Source organism: Macrotis lagotis, chromosome 1, assembly GCF_037893015.1.
Source record: "Macrotis lagotis isolate mMagLag1 chromosome 1, bilby.v1.9.chrom.fasta, whole genome shotgun sequence".
NCBI classification, from domain to species: domain Eukaryota; kingdom Metazoa; phylum Chordata; class Mammalia; order Peramelemorphia; family Peramelidae; genus Macrotis; species Macrotis lagotis.
In genome coordinates, this window is record NC_133658.1 from 425535734 (window position 1) to 425555650 (window position 19917).

Here is a 19917-nt window from a genome sequence, read left to right on the forward strand (position 1 = left end):
CCTGGACTTCCTTATTCTTCTCCCACAACCTGATTTCACTTGAACATCCTGTCATCAGCAACTAACATCACTTATCTGTTGATGATCTATATCACTTTTCTCTACCTTGAAAAAGATATTTTCTTTTAGTAAATGGTTTGGATCTTACTGATAAGAATATTGCTTAGAGAGCAAATAATAAAATAATAAAATAAAGTATGCATCAAAAATGATTTTGCTTGAAATAGAATATCTAGAACATGGATAGTTTGCTCTTTTTAGACTCTTAAGTTTTTTTTTTTAAGATTATCTACTGCTGGTTGAAGAAGTATGGGTGAGTCCTCTTGTAAGTTTTTGGTTATGGAGAATAACATTTGAAGAAAATGTTGGTGATTTTTAATAATTAAAAACTTTCTTGGGCTCTTATATCCCCCCATAAAAACAGCTGTAAACAGGTAAATAGTTTACAAAATTTTTATGTTGTTGATCTTGTGTGACCCTCACAAAAATTCTATGATGAAGGTTAGCAAAAATAGGATTATCCTCAATTTTGTGGATCAGAAAACTGAGGCTTAGAGAGGAAGGACCTGCCCTAAGTTAAGGTCATTAGTTGTCCTGTCTTTACTGAAAAGATAAAATGTTTTCTTTGATTGGTCGCTACCTCTCATGAAAGGAGTTCCAGAAAGTGGCTACAATTGTGTCTGTGGGTCACTTCTTTTCCTACCTCACTTTTCCTCCAGGCTTTTGTGAGGCAGATCTACAGCAGCCTCATTTCCCCAGAGTGAGAGAATCACAGCGGTTAGAAGACACACACTCTATTTCCAGGAAATGAAGGAAAAAGGAAAATTGCCAGCATGGCACACTAAAAATAATCCCCCTTTGTCCAAATTCAGAACTGTACAGGTGAATTCATATAACATCTAGACTGCTCATGGTCAAGCAAATCATTTGGAACTTCAGATTTCTCTCAATACTCCAAGGACACAAGATACTTCATTGACAGGAACACTTTCTCCTCCAGTGAATGAATGAATGAATGAATGAATGAATACTATATCCCTTTCATACCTAGATAGAAGGCTTGCTTGGTTAAAAACAAAACTAAACCAAGAAACTACCCCCAAACAATTCACTATTCTACCCAGTCCTGGGCTGATGATGATCTTTTTGGCTGGCCTGGTCCCTGAGGCCTCTGGGTTAAGCAGAAGCTGTTGAAGCTGTATCCCATTGTCACCATGGCACAGTCTCAACCTAGAATCAAGTTCAAACTGAACTTTGACACTTACTAGCTGTGTGACAGTGGACTCAACCTCTCTGATCCTCAAGTTTCTACTTAGGCTCAGTAGAAAGTGTGTTAAACTCGGGAAAACCCTTGTTCAAATCTGGCCTCAAACACTTATTAGCTGAGTGATCCTGGGCTAATCACTTAACCTCTGTTTAACCTCATTTTTCTCAACTGTAAAATGAGGATAATAGTAATGCCTATTTTCTAGGGATTTTGTGAGGATGAAATGAGATAATAAAAAGCACTTAGCACAGTGCCTGGTATATTTTAGGCCCTATATAAATACTTAGGATCAAATGAAAAAGCTTTGCAAATAAACTTTTAAGTACTATGAAAATGTGCCTATTATTATTTTAGCCATAGTAGAAGTGGAAACTTAACACTGAATAACAAAAGGCAGTCTGGCCCATTTCCTCAGTCTCCCAGATGACCAGAATTTGATAATTATCTTTGTGAATTTGAAACAATATTGGGAACTTAAAAAAAAACCCAAACATTTTCAGAGGAAATAGAATGGAGGGTACCTATGAGCTTGTCATAGTCAATGCCTTTGGCACTGCTGGTCTGCACAGTCCAGGGATCTACAAAATCATCTTCACTTTGAGTGGTCCCAGGTTCCCCGCTCCCTTCAGGTTTGGAGCCTGTGGGAGGAGAATTGGCTTGATAATCCTTGCCTGTCACTTCCTTGTAGTTTACTTTTAGTGACAATAATTGTTTTACAGCAGAATCAATTTCATCCTGAGAAAAGAGAAATAGCAAGAAAAAATTAACTGGTGAATATATATATATATATATATATATATACTACATAAAGAAAGTGTCTTCTAACATGAGTGGAAGTTGAACAGGTAAGGAACCAAATCTTCAACAGCTTTTTATCTCCCTTAGAAAGAAATTAAGACAGACAGCATTCAAGTGACACAGTTATCTAAGGCCAAATATTCATAAATGATAATAAAAATTTCTCTCTCGGACCTTAAATGGCACTTTGCTTAGATCTCTCTTACACACTTACATTAATATTTTGTCTAAAATTATTTGGGCACGTGTCTTATCCCTTTACTCAGGTAAAGCTTGGATTTTATCTTGTCTGCCTTAAGAGACCTAGTAGTTATTGTTGTTCAGATATGTCTGACTTTTCATGATTCCATGGACAAATCTATGGGGTCTTCTTGGTAAAGATACTGGAATGGTCTGCCATTTCCTTCTTGAGTATGTGCCATTATGATAAAGCAGGAACTGGAGGCAAATAGGGCTTAAGTGACTTGCTCCAAGTGGTCTGAAGTGAATTTGAACTCAGATCTTCCTGACGCTCAGTCTGATATTCTATCCATTGTACCATGCAGCTGCCCTAGAGGTAGGTATTAAATAAACAGCTGAATTGAATTCAAGACCAATTTAATAAGTCATAGCGAAGAGTGGGACTGTTTCTATAAGTCTAACAAATGAAGGGAAATAATTAGTTATCAGTCTGATTAACATGAACATTAAAATGGGAATCATTTCAGGAGACTATGGATCCCTAGAACCTTACTGAAAGGAGAGCTAAAAATTTATATTGCAATATATTTTTCCAGTGACACAATGACACACTGACCATCATCAAGTCAAAGGAACCATATATTTTAAGATATTCAAGGTAGTAAGTATCAATAATTTACAGACATTTCAAAAACTGCTGACTACTAAAGGAAGTTCACAATCTCTTTATTAGGATCTATTAATATCTGTTGGAAAAAACTATCAGCATAAATTGTAAATTGTTTGCTTCTTCTGCTCCAAATGCATCAGGTTTTCTTGTTTATTTCAATTGAACTACTGTTGATATTTAGAGGCAGTTCTGTTAATTTTGAGGAGAAAATAAGAAAATCATCTTTTTGTAATTACTGTTGTAAAAACATTAGTTTTTCTAATAAGATAGGGCCTAAGTATCTAATGTTATGTTATTGATCTCACTTTTAACTAGTATTGGTATTATATGTGTATATTTCTTACCTTATCTGCTATAAATTCATTCAATATAGTGATCAATTGCCAAAAAACTGAATTCATACACTTATTTAGTGAAATACTATAGGAAATTATTTACAACCTTGGGATGAGTCTGTATTCTTCTATTTCCTCTGATGTTTGCTCTAGTCAGTCTTAACTCATGGTTCCCAGAACATGTCTTGAACTCACCTGCTTTTCCTTACTCTTGTTTCTAATCATTCTTCCCTTCCCATCTCCACTTGCTGAATTCTGACTTCAAAGACCAATCTGTGCAATATCAGGTTTTTTTCCTGCTCTCTGAAGTTGGTAACAATGAAAGGTCATAGAACTTTGCATTTCTCAAATGCACTAAAAATGTGTTATAGTGAATTACAGTAAATTATGAATGTGCCACCTACACCTACTAGAATGTGAGATCCATGAGGGAAGGGGCCTGTATTCTTCCTGGTACCTAAGGCAGGGTTCTACAAATAATGTTTAATAAAAGTTTGTTAAATTAAAAAAAAAACTTCAGTGTTCAATGAATTGAAACAAGGGACCACAAGTACCAAACCCCAGCATAGCCTGATAACTGGGGTAGTTGTTGTCCTAGAAATGGGACGATAAGGTGACTGACTGACAATCAAAGTTACTATGGCTGGGATTCAAGTTCTGATTCAACTCACTGATAATTTTCCAATATAATTTGGACTAGCGTTGACATTCTGCTGGGGGAAGAGGTGGTAGTGCTGCTTCTAATGAATTAGTGTGGGTCTTGCAAAAATGCACCAGTCCAGGCAAAATAAAGTGGTAAAGAATGATTTCTCATAGCTTCTGAAAATATGTGCCTATAAACTGGTAGAGACATAGAATTATGTTAATTTCTGTCATAATAAGTATCAAAATTAGGAACATAGAAGTAATATTAAAATTCATAAAGGGCAGAAAAAGTTCAAGTCCTTATGTTGTGAACAAAGATCAGTTCAAAGTTAATGATGGGTAATTACTTTTAGATAAGTTAAATGTACTCATGTAAACTTTGGAAATCAATTATAGACTTTTTTCCCCTTAGGAAATCACATTATGCCTTTGGAAAGAGACAGGTCAAATTTATTAGTCAGCTTCTAAACCACACTTAAATAATTGGCCTTGAGAGATCAGGTCACAGATTACAAAAAGAAAAGTAGTTATTACCTAGTTTCCTTCTACTCAAAAGGGTAAATCTTCTTGTTCAAATATATAATATATTTAAAACTTTGGACTATTTTTAGAGGGATGTAATGATATGAAGTTTCAGAATGTTAGTACTGGAGGAAACCTGACCTCTCATTTTAAGAATTGAGGCCCATGTAGATATTTTTAAAATGGCATCTTTTCTAGTTAGATAGAAAACTGTCCTAATAGTTTAGTTGCTTATAGTTATACCATCCTATTCTGTTCTAAATATTGATTTTTATTTCTAAAGACTAAAAATGGAAAATGAATGGTTTATTCTGAATCACACCTCAAAATTCCTAGAGTAAATAATATAAGCCACCTCAATTATTTGTGAACAGATTATCTTGTTTTTTAAATACATAGATACACAGAACTCTATTTAATTATGGAGCTTGTGGATATTTCATTCTCTGAAGACAGTTAAAGATTTAACCAGTATTGCTACTGAAGAATGTTGGTGAGAAGGCTGGTTTGACAAGACAGTTTGGCAGGCTGAGGGAGATAGCAAGAGAAGGGAGTGGGGGGGGAGAGAGAGAGAGAGAGAGAGAGAGAGAGAGAGAGAGAGAGAGAGAGAGAGAGAGCTAGAGAATACGTAAGTTAAAAAAAGTTACAAGAGAGGATAGTGTCTTATGCGCTCTCTCATAAAACTTATAAACTAAGGATTCTAACTAAATTTTCGAGAGACAGAACCAACCCACAGAGGGACCCAGTGAGGCAGTTCTCCTACTCAAGGTAACCTGGAAAAGAGCAGAAAGGCTCACAGTAGCGGGGGAGTTTCCTGACTTACAGCCCGGGGAGCACCAGGTACAACTTGGGGAGAACAGCGGGGGACCTCTGCCAGAGCCAGCACGTGAAGCCCAGCCCTCAGGGCACATAGGGAGCAGCGTGGCCAAGGCAGTCCAGATCCAGGAAACAGAAGCAGGCTGAGCCAGTAAGCATGAGCCCCCAGGGCATGAGCCCATTGAACCTAGGGAGGGGAGTGAAGAGACTGCAGAGCTCTGACCCTGGAACAGGACTCTGGGGTTCTGATCACATTGAGATACGGATTGCAGTCTAGGTCACCCCCATAGAACAGCAGGGCCCCCCCCACCTCAGCCCCGTGGCAGAGGGGGGCGCATATGGTCATTCACAGACCAGGAGGGAGGACAGAGCCTCACACACTGAGACCCTTGTGGGAGTGTCCCAAAAGCTCAGGAAGCACCCCTAAACCAGGCTCAGGTTGGGGAAAATGAGCAAGCAGAGAAACAAGAGGAACACCATTGAGAAATATTTTGCCTGTGAGTCCAAGAAGGATCAAAATACTCAGTCTGAAGATGAAGAAGCACAAGCTCCTGCATCTAAAGACTCCAAGAAAAACAGAAACTGGGCTCAGGCTATGACAGAGCTCCAAAAAAGAGTTTGAAAATTAAATGAGGGAGTTAGAAGAAAAACTGGGTAAAGAAATGAGAGAGATGCAGGAAAAACATGAAAATGAAGTCAGCAGCTTAGTCAAGGAAATCCAAAAAAAAATGCTGAAGAAAATAGCATGCTAAAAACCAGCTTAGGTCAAATGGATAAAACAGTTCAAAAGGTTATTAAGGAGAAGAATGCTTTAAAAAGCAGAATTGGCCAGATGGAAAAAGAGATAAGAAAGCTCTCTGAAGAAAATAAATCCTTTAAACAAAGAATAGAACTCAGGGATCTTGCTAAATTTATGAGAAATCAGGACTCAATACTTCAAAACCCAAAGAATGAAAAATTAGAAGAAAATGTGAAACATCTAACTGAAAAAACTTATATGGAAAACAGGTTTAGGAAAGATAATTTAAAAATTATTGGAATACCTGAAAGTCATGATCAGGAAAAGAGCCTTGACATTATTTTCAAAGAATTACTATAGGAAAATTGCCCTGATATCCTAGAAGCAGAGGGCAAAATAGAAATGGAGAGAATCCACTGATCCCCCCGAGAAAGAGATCCCAAAAAACCAAGCTCCAGGAATATTAGTCAAGTTCCAGAACTCCCAAGTAAAAGAGAAAATATTATAAGCAGCCAGAAGGACACAGTTCAAATACCACAGAGCTGCAGTCAGAATCTCAGAGGACTTAGCAGCAACTACATTAAAAGCTTGTAGGGCTTGGAATATAATATACCGGAAGGCAAAAGAGCTTGGAATGCAACTGAGAATCAACTACCCAGCAAAACTGAATGTCCTCTTCCAGGGAAAAAAGATGGACTTTCAATGAACCAGGGGAATTTCAAATGTTCCTGTTGGAATTGCCAGAGCTGAACAGAAGGTTTGATCTTCAGATACAGGACTCAGGTGAAGCGGGGAGGAGGAGAAGGGGAAAATATGAGGGACTTAATGATGATGAACTGTATGTATTCCTGTATAGAAAAATGACACTGATAATACCCATATGAACCTTCTCAATTAACAGAGCAGGTAGAAGGAGATTTTATAGATGAAGCACAGGAGAAAGCTGAATTTGAAGATAAAATATGGTGTAAAAACGGAGTGAGTCAACAGAAAAAAAGGAAACATAATGGGAGAAAGAAAAAGGAGAGGGGGAATAGGCCAAGATATTTCATATAATAAGATTTTTCTCTATTACAATGAGCTATTGCAATGATATGGAAGGGGGGAAGGCAAGGGGGAAATGAGAGAATCTTCACTCTCATCAGAGGTGGCTAGGAGAGGAAACAGCATATATACTCAATGGGGTATAGACATCTGGAGTAAGAAGTGGGGGGGCATGGGGGAAGGGGTGGGGATGTGAATGATGGAGGAGAAGATGGACCATGGGGGGAGAGTGGTCAGATATAACACATTTTCTTTTTTACTTCTTGCAAGGGGCTGGGATTGGATGGCCTGTCCAGGACCATAGGGCCAGGTGGATGCCGGGCCTAAGGGGTGGTATGGGGGCTCAGGGCCTCTTGGCCCCAGGGCCAGGGATCTGTCTGCTGTGCCACTCAGCTACCCTACAGCAATCAGAGTGAAAGGAGAGAGAAAATATAGTACATGGTAGTGGAGAAATACGAAAGGAGGGAGTTACGATTAGCAATGGTAACATTGGAAAACTATGGAAGTAACTTTTGTGATGGACTTATCCTAAAGAATGTGATCCACCAGTGACAGAATTGGTGGTGGTGGAACAAGACTGAAGTACATTTTGTAATTATTGTTTTTTTGGGGGGGTGCAGGGCAAATAGGGCTGGGTGGCCTGCCTGGGGCCGCATAGCAGGGTGATTGTTGGGTGTCTGAGGCTGGATTTGGACCCGGGTGCTCCTGGCTCAAGGGCCAGTGCTTTGTCTGCCACATAGCCGCTCCTACTATTATTACTGTTTTATTTTACTTTGGGTGTTTTTTTTTTCCTTTTTTTGGTTTTTGCAGGGCAGTGGGGTTGGGATGACTTGCATGTCACACAGCTGGGTGATTGTTGGGTCTATGGGGCTGGATATGGGCTCCTGGCTCCAGGGCTGGTGCTCCATCCACTGCACCACCTGGCCATACCTACAATTATTACTATTTTTTTAATTTTAATTTTTTCTCTCCCCTTTACTTTATTGCTCAAGCAAGTCTATAGTTTTTGGAGTGGGGGTATTTTGTTTACTCTTAAACAAGAATATTTTATTAATGTATAAAAAACATTATTTGTACAAAATGAGAATAAATCAATATTAAATAAGTTGCTTATTTTAAGTTGATTGTATTAAATAAATATTTAAAAAGTTGCTTATTTTCAGTTTAAATAGGATTGAGTAATTGTTGAAAAAGGTAGTAAAATAGCTCATTGAGTCAGATCTTCCCAGCTGGCTTTATTTTGTCAATCAATGCACAGAACATAAGATGTACCTTCTATCAACACATATCCCTAAGTCAAATACAAATGGCATTTCACCAAAAAGTCTGTTTCCTTCTGTTTAATTAAGAGTTGACAGTGTAAAGTATGTATTGTGCTGCATTCATCATCATCATCATCATCATCATCATCATCAATACATATTAACATTATCAAAATGATTTTATTCATTGATATTTATAAACCAAGAATATTTAGTAACACTGATCATTTTTAATTTGGGGGACAGGGTAGCAAAACAATTAGGAGACTTGGGTGAAGAGAAATGAAGTGAATTACCCAAAATAACAAAGCTAATATGTGTCAGAGGTGGTCTTCCTGATTCCAAGCTAGCTCTCTCCTTATTTTCAGAACTTACAATACAGCAAAGCCTTTCCATTTTTTGAAAACAAAGGATAGGAAAGAAAATCTACTCTCCAAGTTCAATTCAACAAGCATTTATTAGATCCCTCCTAAGACATGAAAGACCTTTCTTATATTGAACAGAGAGGATATGCCCCAGCCGATGTTGCTGTGGAAATGAGAACCAATCTGAGCCTAGTTTAGCTGGTCTACACCCAGTCCCATAGGTCTACCTTTCCAGCTAAGCAGGACTTGCTCCTGTTAGGGTTCCATTGATAATGCCTTCTTTACCATAACAGTATGAAGGATTGGAATTGGGACTACACCTGTGACTTTGGTCATCTATGATCTCCCAGTACAGAATTCCTTCTACCAATGGAAGGCGACACCTCCTCAGCATCGTGGACTTTCAGTGGGTTCTCTAGGGTACTGAGAGGTCAAGTGTCTTGCCCAGGGTCACAAAGCCAGTCTATGTCAAAGGTTTTCTCAGCTCTGAGGTCAATTTCTACATACAAGACCTCTCTATATATCACTGCCTCTTATTCTCACAATTAGGGAGTACTGTGCTCTTGGTCATATGATGTGGAAGTCTATTATTCTGGATCTATCTTATAGGGATCCAGTTATCTACAAACTGACCTCCCCATTAGAATGCACACTACTTGAGGAAAGGGACTGCTTTTTTGTCTTTCTTCATCTCTCCAATGTACATTACCTGGGTCAAAGGAATCACTTCATAAATGCTTAATGATCAACTATGTTAGAGAACGTATCTCAACCCAGATATTCATTCTTAAGGTTAAGTTCAGAACTCTAGTCTCATTTGATAAGCTGAGTAGCAGCTGTCAGAGGATGAAGAGGGCAGTGAGGAAAAGACAGTCTGTCGGATGTCACTTTATAGTCCAAAATGAGGAGAGAAGCATTATTTGAAATAAAAATTAGGGCACTGGATATAAAATATATTCACTTCCCTTTTCAAAAATTTTTTAATGTCTTCCAGTTGCCTGTAGATTAAAATACAAATTCCTTAGAGTAGTCAAGACCAACTGGATTCAACTCTGACACATTAGAGTTGTATGACTCTGGAAAAATCATTTAACCTTTCAAGGCTTAAAGCATCTCAAACTTTTTGGTCTCAGGACCCTTTTCATTCCTAGAAATTATTGAGGACCTCAAAGAACTTTTGTTTAGCTGAGTTATGTTTACCAATATTTTCCATATAGGAAATGAAAGCATCTTAGTATTATTAGGAGAACAGTTTTCACCTTTAGCATACACCAGGGATCTGTGGACCACATTTTGAGAAAGACAATTCTTTAAGAGTCTCTAAGAATAGGGCCTGATACACATTGATAGAAGTTTTTTTGACCTGGCAATTTCCCATCCTAATGAAATAACAGGTTCAGTCCTGATTTGTAAGAAGGGTCTTTTGGTCTTTGACAATCTAGTTCTAATATAATCTCTCAGTCTTATTTTACATTACTGTCCTTCACTCCCCCACCCATTCCTACCAGACTAGAATTACTAGTTATTTTCCAAACTCACCATTCTTTCTCCTGACTCTGTGCATTGACAAAACTAGTCCTCATTTCTGGGATGGCCTCTTGTATTAATCTCACCTCTCAAACTCCTTATTTTCATTCAAGATTCATCTCTAATGGGTCTTCTTATGGAAGCCTTGCCTCATCTCCCTGGTTGTTATTGTAATTTCTTTTCTCAAATAATCTTAGACTTCCTTGTCTTCTACCCTTGTTTCCCACCAGCAGAATGTAAACTCTCTGAAGGAAAGAATTGTTTGTCTTTATCTTCCTGATGCCAAGTGCCTTCTCCATTGTAAGTACTTAATAAGATTAAAAAAAAAACACAAAAAAGAAAAACCATGGCCTCTTCTAGCATATTAAGTAATATTCTAGTGTTTTGACAGAGTTCATTGTAGGGGAGCAAATAATTTCTAAATCATGTATCAACTGACTTCAATCACTGTATAGTAAATGGAACAACTAGAAAGAAATTAATTGATTTTAGAAATTAAGATTAATAGGCAAAAAAAAAAAGCAAAAAAAGATTAACAGGCAAAGAATTCCAAAGTACCTTTGGTGCTTTTTGTGCTTTTAATGCTCGGACAACTTCTCCTTGTGCTGTAATGCTTATGAATAACTCCAGTGCATTTGGTTCACCATTTAGAACATTGGCCATTTTTCACCTCTCAGATTTTTGAAATTACAGTGCTTCAGGATAACAGCTGATTGTATTCAATAATTCTGAAGAACAAAATAGAGTCCTAGAAAAAAGAGAGAAGACATACATATAAGTTATTATTCATTGTTGTTGGCTTCATCATTGCATTTCAAATTTTTGGTCTATCAAAGAAGTCCATCGAAACATAATATTGAAGTTGGAAGAAACCTCAAAGATTATCTAACCCAATCTTTTTACAATACATTCCATCTCTGAAATGTGTTACCCATCATCATAGCTTTGTTTAATGAAGTTCCTTCCTTTCCAATTTAGATGATAGCTCTTCCATGAAACCTTCTCTAACATCCTACACCCATGTCTCCCCAAAAGAATTTCTCTCTCCTACAATTTCTCATAGTATTTTGTTAGCCTGGATCTCTCTTTTGTCCTTATCTGATACTTCCCCTTTTATCATAATTATCTTTGTACTTGTACTTTATTATACTGTTGAGCACCTTGAGATCAAGTGTTATATCAATCACTGTATCTCAATCACCTGTTTCCTGGCATATATATGTTGATCTGAATTGGTTAATGTCAAAGGGTTATCAAGATTAATGGCATGACATGATGTGGCATGGCCAATAAATGTAGGTGGTTTTTCTCAAGGAGTTTGGCTGAGAAAGGAGGAGACATATAAAATGATAATTAGCAGGGGAAGTAAGAACAAGTGAGGGAATTTTTAGGGTAGGATAGTACTGGGTCTCTTGTAGGTAACAGGAAAGGAGCCAAAAATTGGAGAGAGATTGAAGATTAGAGAGAGTGAGCACGACAGTGGCGGGGGGGGGGGGGGGGGGGGGGGGGGGGGGGGGGGGGGGTGAGGGGGGCACAGGGGGGGCGGCCGGTAATCTGCTGGAGAAAAGAGAAGGGATAGGATCAAGGATGCATGTAGAATGGTTTGATATGGCAAGGAAAAAGGCTACCACCAATGACAATGGTAGAGGAAGAAATAGTAAAGAAATACAATTTAATGAAGCTGAAGTGAGGAGGCACGAAGAAACAGGAGCTCTCATCAAAACAGCTTCAGTTTTTTTTTGATTGTAATAACCCTTTATTCATTTCATATACCACAGTTTATTCTATCATTACCCTGTTGAAGAACACTTCGTTTTCAGGTTTCCTTTTTTTTCAATTAATTTTTATTAAAGATATTATTTGAGTTTTACAATTTTAAAACAGCCTCAAGTTTTGTGAATTTTTTTCAAAACATTTTATTTCTATTTGATAGTTTATATTTGACAACAAAGAAGGATATAATTGTAACTGCAGGAATATGAATCTAGTCTTTTATTTAAAAAAATTGGGGGTACTTTAAAAAGTTATAAAGTCTTGGGCTTGGTTGAAACAATTGAGCAAGAAATATATTCTTAGAAATGGAGAACTTCAGGGATGGCTAGGGATGGAGCAGTGGATAGAGCACTGGCCATGGAGTCAGAAATACCTGGGTTCAAATCTGACTTCAGACACTTAATAATTACCTAGCTGTGTGGCCTTGGGAAAGCCACTTAGCCCCATTGCCTTGAAAAATCTTAAAAAAAAATGGAGAACTTCAAGTACTACAAATCTGTGACACTGGAAAATTCTAGAGATATCTAAGCTGCAGCACTTTTTTCCCCCCTGCATAATAAGAAGAGGGCCTGTTGATGTTTGCATCTATGAATCTCTTAATCAATCATGGAATGGTAGTAAGGAGTTCTGATCTTTATCCTCAAGTGAGAGGGGATAAGACTAAATAAACTCTAAAGCCTCTTTCAATTCCAAATTCCATGAGAGATACCCAAGAAAAGAAAATCAAACAAAACACAATTTGATCATCCTTCAAGAACCACCTTAGCTAAGCCTGGCATCATCAACAAAAAGTTGACCTTCAGATGATGACTCTTTGGGCTGCATCATTTTGTGAAATCACATGGAAAGTTCTAACTTACTTATTAGAATAGCATGGCTTACATTCAAATGTTAAATTGTATTAATACACACACACACACACACACACACACACACACACACACACACACACACACACACACACACACACACACACACACACACACACACACCCCTACTAAAATAACTTGAAACATTTGGAAATATTGGACAAATGAGAATTTACCCTAACTTGAGGATAATAAATGATGTATGAAAACTGTTGATAGATAATACCTCAAGATTTTGAGTAGTATAGAATTTATTCATAAAAGCTGATAAAATTTACATATCATTTTGAACATAATTTTTTTGGGGGAGTAGAGGTGCCATTCAGTTTCCTTATTTGTAAAAATGAAAATATTGTACTTTGGGTTCTATACGATACTTCTTAACCCTCAAGTCTAATATTTAAATCAAATAACCCACACATATGAATTTGGAGAGCTACTGTTTTTAGTTACCCAACTCTCTTATTTTGAGAATAAAAATAAGTTTTGACAATGCTGAAAATTAAGGTTAGTATCTCCTCTGAGATTTTAAAATTATGCTAATTCACATTGTGATAATACTTGCATATATACTTGAACTCTTTTAAAAATAGTTTAAAAATTATTATGTGAAAATCCAGATATTATTTCCTTCTAGAAACTCTGAACAATACAACTGTCTTTCTAGATACAAGTTCAGGTTTTCTAGATGCAAGTTAACACAATACTTTAGGGGTGGCTAGGTGGCACAGTGGATAAAGCACCGGCCCTGGAGTCAGGAGTACCTGAGTTCAAATCCGGCCTCAGACACTTAATAATTACCTAGCTGTGTGGCCTTGGGCAAGCCACTTAACCCCGTTTGCCTTGGGAAAAAAAACTTAAAACAAAACAACATGATACTTTAGCAAACTCAAGTTTTCCAAAGTTAAACATACTTAGCAAATGGGTTTTTGTTCTTTCAGTTTCCTTGGATACTAATTCCCTAATGTGTTTTTGAAGTTACCAAAGCATAACCCTAAATGTATCCTCTGCTGGACAGTTGTAATATTCCCAGGGACTTGTAGGTTCACAGCTGATCCAAGTTCCTTATTTCAGTCTGTGTTTTAAATGAAATGAATGAGCTAAACACACATTTCTTTTATTAACAGTTGTTTAATTTTTCACCCTTTGAAAAAGGTTTCTCTATATATTCTATTGGTCATTATTTCTTTCTCTTTTATTTGTTTATTCATTCATTCATTCATTCATTCATGGCAATGGGGTTAATCTACTGCCCAAAGTCACATAGCTAGGCAATTAGTAAGTAAGTGTCTGAGACTGGATTTGAACTCAGGTCCTTCTGACTCCAAGGCCAGTGCTCTATCCACTGAGCTACCTCACTGCCCCCATTATTTCCTTCTTAACTTAGAAATTTTGGCTAAAAATCATGATATTCTTTTTTTTTTTTTTAAGGTTTTTGCAAGGCAAACGGGGTTAAGTGGCTTGCCCAAGGCCACACAGCTAGGTAATTATTAAGTGTCTGAGGCCGGATTTGAAACCAGGTACTCCTGACTCCAGAGCTGGTGCTTTATCCACTACACCACCTAGCCACCCCTAAAATCATGATATTCTTTATGCTAATTAGGCATGGCTAAAGGGGGTGAGTTTCTAGCTTCTCTGTACTCTCCTAGATTGAGAGTTGGCTGTGATTAGAGAGGTAGTCAGGAAGGCAGAAGGAAGTCATTACCTCTAAATTGTGATGATAAATTAAGATTCTCCCCAAACCTAAAAATTCCCCTATTCCACATCTATTTCTTCAATGCCTGATTTTATTTAACACAAGTAATGAAGTCCAACTATTAGACCTTGTCTATGTAAGAAGTACTCCTGAGAACCAAAAGAAGATAAATTTTGTAGTCATCCAAAAAGGTTATAATATCATAGATTTGACACTAGAAAGGACCTGATCTAACTCCTTTATTTTATAATTGAACAAACTGAAACATGAAGTAACTTGCCCAGGGTAGCATAGATATCAAATAAATACAATTAAAATAATGGGCCAATTTCTGAACACTGCTGTCACAATAAAATTCTTATCATGAAAATGATATTGACTAAAAGACATCTCAATTCTCTTGAATTTCTTCTCTTAGTATTCTCTAAGACACTAAGGGGAATTCATCTATCAGAAGCCCAACCCCCTCAGGGATGTATTCCCTTTTGTCCAAGAGCTAGAATTTCTCTAATTTTTCTGAGTTAACTTTCAATTTCTCATAAGTCTTTTGATTATAGAACAAAAGTCTGTATGTAATGGGATGGCAGGCTGCCAAATTATTTTTCTTTCCCTTTCAACTTGGAAATTCCCTGGAATCATGGAGGAGCGATCTTAAGTTTTGCAAACCAACTAAGAGACTGACCACATAAAGCCACTCTAAAATGTTGGTGAAGGGAGCCCTGCCTAGGAGCCAAGAAACAGAAAGAGCATTTTTATTTAATTAGAGAAAAGGTAAACATAGTGAAAAATCAATGAAATTATAGGTAAAGAAGGTTTCTTCTTACTCTTGTCACTTTTTCTTTCTTCTCTTCATTTCTCACTTTTTTCAACTCAGTTCCTTCTGCCTTGATTATTATTTTTTTGAGAGTTTAATAAATTATAAATGCTACCAAGATGGTTTTCTGACCTCCTCCGAAGAAAAGGTGGTTTAACAAATATTGATATCCCAAGTACCACAATTGGTACTTCACCTGAAAGTTTTAATAATTTTTTTAGTTTTTTTTTCGCAAGGCAAATGGGGTTAAGTGGCTTGCCCAAGGCCACACAGCTAGGTAATTATTAAGTGTCTGAGACCGGATTTGAATCCAGGTACTCCTGACTCCAAGGCCGGTGCTTTATCCACTATGCCACCTAGCCTCCCCAAGTTTTAATAATTTTACAAGCACAAGCTAAATAACATAAACTCATTATCAAGGAAGAACATCACATTACATCTTTAAAGAAGCTGATAAGTACTTTTAAAAATAAAAAACCAACTATTTTTTCATTGAAAAAATATTTAATCCTTCATTTATGGACCAGCAGTCAATCAACTAGCAGTTATGAATTTCCTTTGCTAAAAACTGGGAATACAAACAAAGGGGAAAAAAACTAAGCCAAACCCAATTCCTGTTCTCCAGAAACTTGACTACTCTGAGTTAAGAGTTCAATAAGACTCTTACCAATCTAAGAACAGTATTTGAATAGGGAGAAGGAAGGGAAAAAGAGGAATAGGAGATGGAGGACTAGAACTTAATCATGGAATATTAAACTCAATCCGCTAAACTACTCTCCTCATGACTCAAATCCAGGCATAACTTGGGGTATCTTACTTTCACTTTCTGGTCTCTGTTCCTGCCTCCTTTCACTCGGTTGCCAGGTCTTTGATTTGCTCTCCATAGCATCTTCTCTGTCCCCTTCTTTCCATTCACAACATAATCACCTTAATTGCACCCATTACTATCTCTTATCCACATTATTGCAAATGCTTCCTAATTGGTTTCCCTGTAAATAATCCTCTTCCTCCCCCAATTCAACACAGCTGCCAAACTGTTACTCTTAAAATATTCTAAAATATATTTAGAAACATACTAAAGAAAGTGGGAATAAGTATGTATGAATGTTATTAAGTATAAAAGTATGCTAATAACTAAGAAGTATTACCACTTTAAGGAAATAATCTGTTCTAAATCTAATATGCAGGCTTTCCAAAGGCTTCTTTCTAAAAAGGCAGAAGAACAGCTTCTTAATTTTGTGGAGAGGGCATCAGGGAGGATGACTGAAGCAGTTTGGTTGTTAGTTTGAGACTTTGAGCAGAAAGGATGTCTAAATAGTTCTCTCACAATGACCTAAATGCTAAGTGTTGATTAAGTTTTTTCCCTACTCAAGAAGTTTCCATAGCTTCCTCTCTCTTCGAAGTTAAAATATAAACTTCTCCTATTTGTAAATGAAAACTCTGAACTATGTGACTCCAACCTATCTTTTTAAGCTACTTTCATATGTTGCACATGCTACACTCCAGCCCAACCTGCCTACTACATACAACCTGCCTGACATACAGGACATCAGCTCTCCTTCTGGCCACAAATGTTTTTCTTTCTCACCTCCACTTTTTAGAAAGTCTAGCTCTCATCAAGGTTCAGTCTAAGTGCCATCTTCTACAAGAAGCCCTTCCTAATTTCCTCCATTAGGACACATTCTGTATTCACTTCTCTTTGTCTTACTTTTGCTTTGTATAATAGTCTTTAATGATACAGGGTAGCACCAGTATGTATAAACTGGATCACTGGTGTTTCTAAAAGATTTCTTGATACCAAAAAATGGCAACTATCCTCATCATCCCAGCCCCTTGGGAAATCAAAGGTATTGCCAAGAGATTTTACTGAAGGGAGAATGACAAAATCCTCCTATTCACCCCCCACATGCCCAGAAAAAAGACCAACCAAAAACTTGTTTTAAGCAAGCAATATTTTCCCTTGACTTTCAGAGATTTAATTTTATTAAAAGATTGCTTTCTAGCATAACCTAATAAAGATCTTGTCTTTCACAAAGACAAATGGAGCCACAATTCCCTGTTTTGTTTATTATAGGTTACCACCAAGAAAAGAATGTATCAAGATATCAAACCTTCCCAATAAATAGTGATGATGATAGTTAATATTTCTAGTCCTATTATCTCCTTTAACAATGACTTTCTCTATCCTTTCCAACACTGTAAAAAACAACTCTGGTCAGTGCTCTGCCTGACCATGATTCCAGAAGGTCCATAATGATATATCTAGCCCTTTCCTGACAGAAATATGGATTCAGAGTGCAGAATAAGACATATCTTTCTGCATGTGTCCAATGCAGCAATTTATTTTGCTTGACCATGCATATTTGCTATAAGGTTGTTTTTTTTTTAACAGGTGGGGTGGAGGGAGATTAAGTTGATTTTTGTTCATTGAAATGAATAAAATTTGATTTAAAAAACTATTCCTTTTCCCCAAGTTCTGCCCTCTTAGACCACACAAACATAAAGAAGAACACCTCCCACAAACACCCCAAAGTCTTAGAAACAAAGGTACTACATATTTATCCACAGTAATATTACACTAATTTCTAGATTCTCCTTATTGATGACAACTTTAGCAGCAATGGAACCCAGAGGATTCTCTTATTTAAGGGTGCAAGAGGCTTACATGCCCTGGCACCTGACTATTCTTCCCAGGATCATTCTCCCTTCTTTCAGTTCTCTAACACTTTGATAAAAGGAAATTATGTACAACAAAAAGATAAAAATACCAGCAAAGATGCTAATACAGACCCAGGCAGAAGAGGAGGATTCTGCATACACAGGTTACAGCAGGATATGTTCTAAAAATCCCTTCCTGTATCCCAATATAAATTCTCTCCTGAACCCCGCCTTTTTCCTACTTGGGTCAGGTGGGGGGTGACTGGAAACCACATTGTTGCTGAGAAATGCTTTACAAAACTGAAAGCTTACAGACTGCCCTTCCTGATGACAAAGATAATTTATGAGCTAGACTGGCTGATGAAATAAATAAGGCTGATTACATCTCATGTTAAGTTACCCATTGTTTTCTCATTTGTAAAAAGATAATAATGTATTATGTATTTCATTGGATAAAGTGGATAAATGGGAAAAGTGTTTTATAAAACAGTAAACCATTACTGAAATGTAAGCTATTATTACACAGTTTATCCTAGAACCTATACTAGGTCCCTGTTTATTTTCCCCACTGAAATTTTTGTATTAGCATCTTATTTATGTAAGAGGAAAAGAGGGATCATGATAGAAAAAGAGGTGGAAAGGGAGAGAAGCACTAGAAATTATAGAACATCAAGGTTATAAGGAAACTCAGAGGTCTAATCTATACTGAGTATTTCTTCCCTCCTTCAAATGTCTTTTGCTGTTCTCTTTCCCTTCCACCCTGACTCCTCTGCCATTCCCACTCAATTATGTAGCTACAATTTCTCCCTTCCTCTCTACAGGCTCCTTGTCTACTGCCTAGAAACATGTCTCTAACTCCCCCATCCTCAAAAAACCCTCCTTTGATCCTTTCATCCCTGCTTTTGTCCTAAATCTTTTCTGCCCTTTGTGGCTAAACTCCTGGAGAAGGTCATGGACAAAAAGTGTCTCTACATCCTCTCCTCTCATTTTCTTGATTCCTTTTAGTTTGGTTTCTGACCTTATTAAAACCAAAATGGTTCTTTCCAAAGTTACCACTGATCTTTTAACTGCCATATCCATGTCTTTTCTCAATTCTCATTCTCTCTGAACTCTTTGCAACATTGTTGCTCACTCTATTGTTTTCTCTTCATCATATCTTTTGATTTGTTTCAAGTTCCAGCTAAAATCACACCTTCAGGAAGCATAAACACTTGTGCTAGGTCCATGATCTAGTACTCTGAAATTCCTCTCTTCAATTAGAAGTTCTATTTCCTTTTCTCTCTTACTTCTAATCCCATTCTCCAAGACCTGAGCTCAGTCACTCACTTTTCCTAAGTCTTGTATTTAGCTTATTTGTACATAGCTGTTTACATATTGTCTCCCCATTAGACTGAGAATTCCTTGAGGTCTCTTAATGTTTCCCCATGTTAGCACATAGTAGGCACTGAATAAATGCTTACTGATTGACCTGAAGGAGTCTGATAACCGGCTGACAACTTTCCTCTTCCCCTAATCATGTTAGGATATTAGGAGACATCCTATTTTCCAGATCTAAAAACCAGTAAGCAAGCTGTGCCTTGAGCTTGGCATAAAAACACTCCTTTGTGCACACCCTCTGGATGAACTCTGCAGTAACTCCATCATAGAACTGTTGGTCCCTGAACTCAGGCAAACAACAGACCCAGACATGAAGCCCTGCTGTGAACCAACTTTTTGTCACCAGACAACTTTGTCTTGCTGTTGCTGTCATGCCCATCATTGCAGTTACACTATACTATTTGACTCTTTGTTTGGCCACAAATATATAAATCAAGGTTTGGCTATACTTAGGTGGGGCCCTCCAAGAGGTGGGCTCTGATACATGTGTCTAATTTGCCTCTTTTGTCTTTAGCCATCTCCATTCAGCACTGGCCATCCACAGGTTAGAGGCTGGTTTG

The 19917-nt window shown here is 37.3% G+C and overlaps 1 protein-coding gene across 2 annotated transcripts in view; it reads right to left on the bottom strand.

Annotated features, from left to right (window-relative positions):
- The window catches only part of WARS1 (tryptophanyl-tRNA synthetase 1), a 41354-nt gene that overhangs the window by 16970 nt on the left and 4467 nt on the right, over window positions 1-19917 (bottom strand). The window contains exons 1-3 of one of the 2 annotated variants that reach the window (XM_074213090.1): window positions 18113-18195; window positions 10729-10918; window positions 1789-2002 (exon numbers count right to left, since the gene is read on the bottom strand). In XM_074213090.1, the coding sequence (XP_074069191.1) occupies window positions 1789-2002; window positions 10729-10833 (319 nt within the window). In that variant the 5' untranslated portion in view covers window positions 10834-10918; window positions 18113-18195. Of the gene's footprint in view, window positions 1-1788; window positions 2003-10728; window positions 10919-18112; window positions 18196-19917 lie in introns of those variants that run through there. The other variant, XM_074213091.1, reaches the window with a different exon arrangement.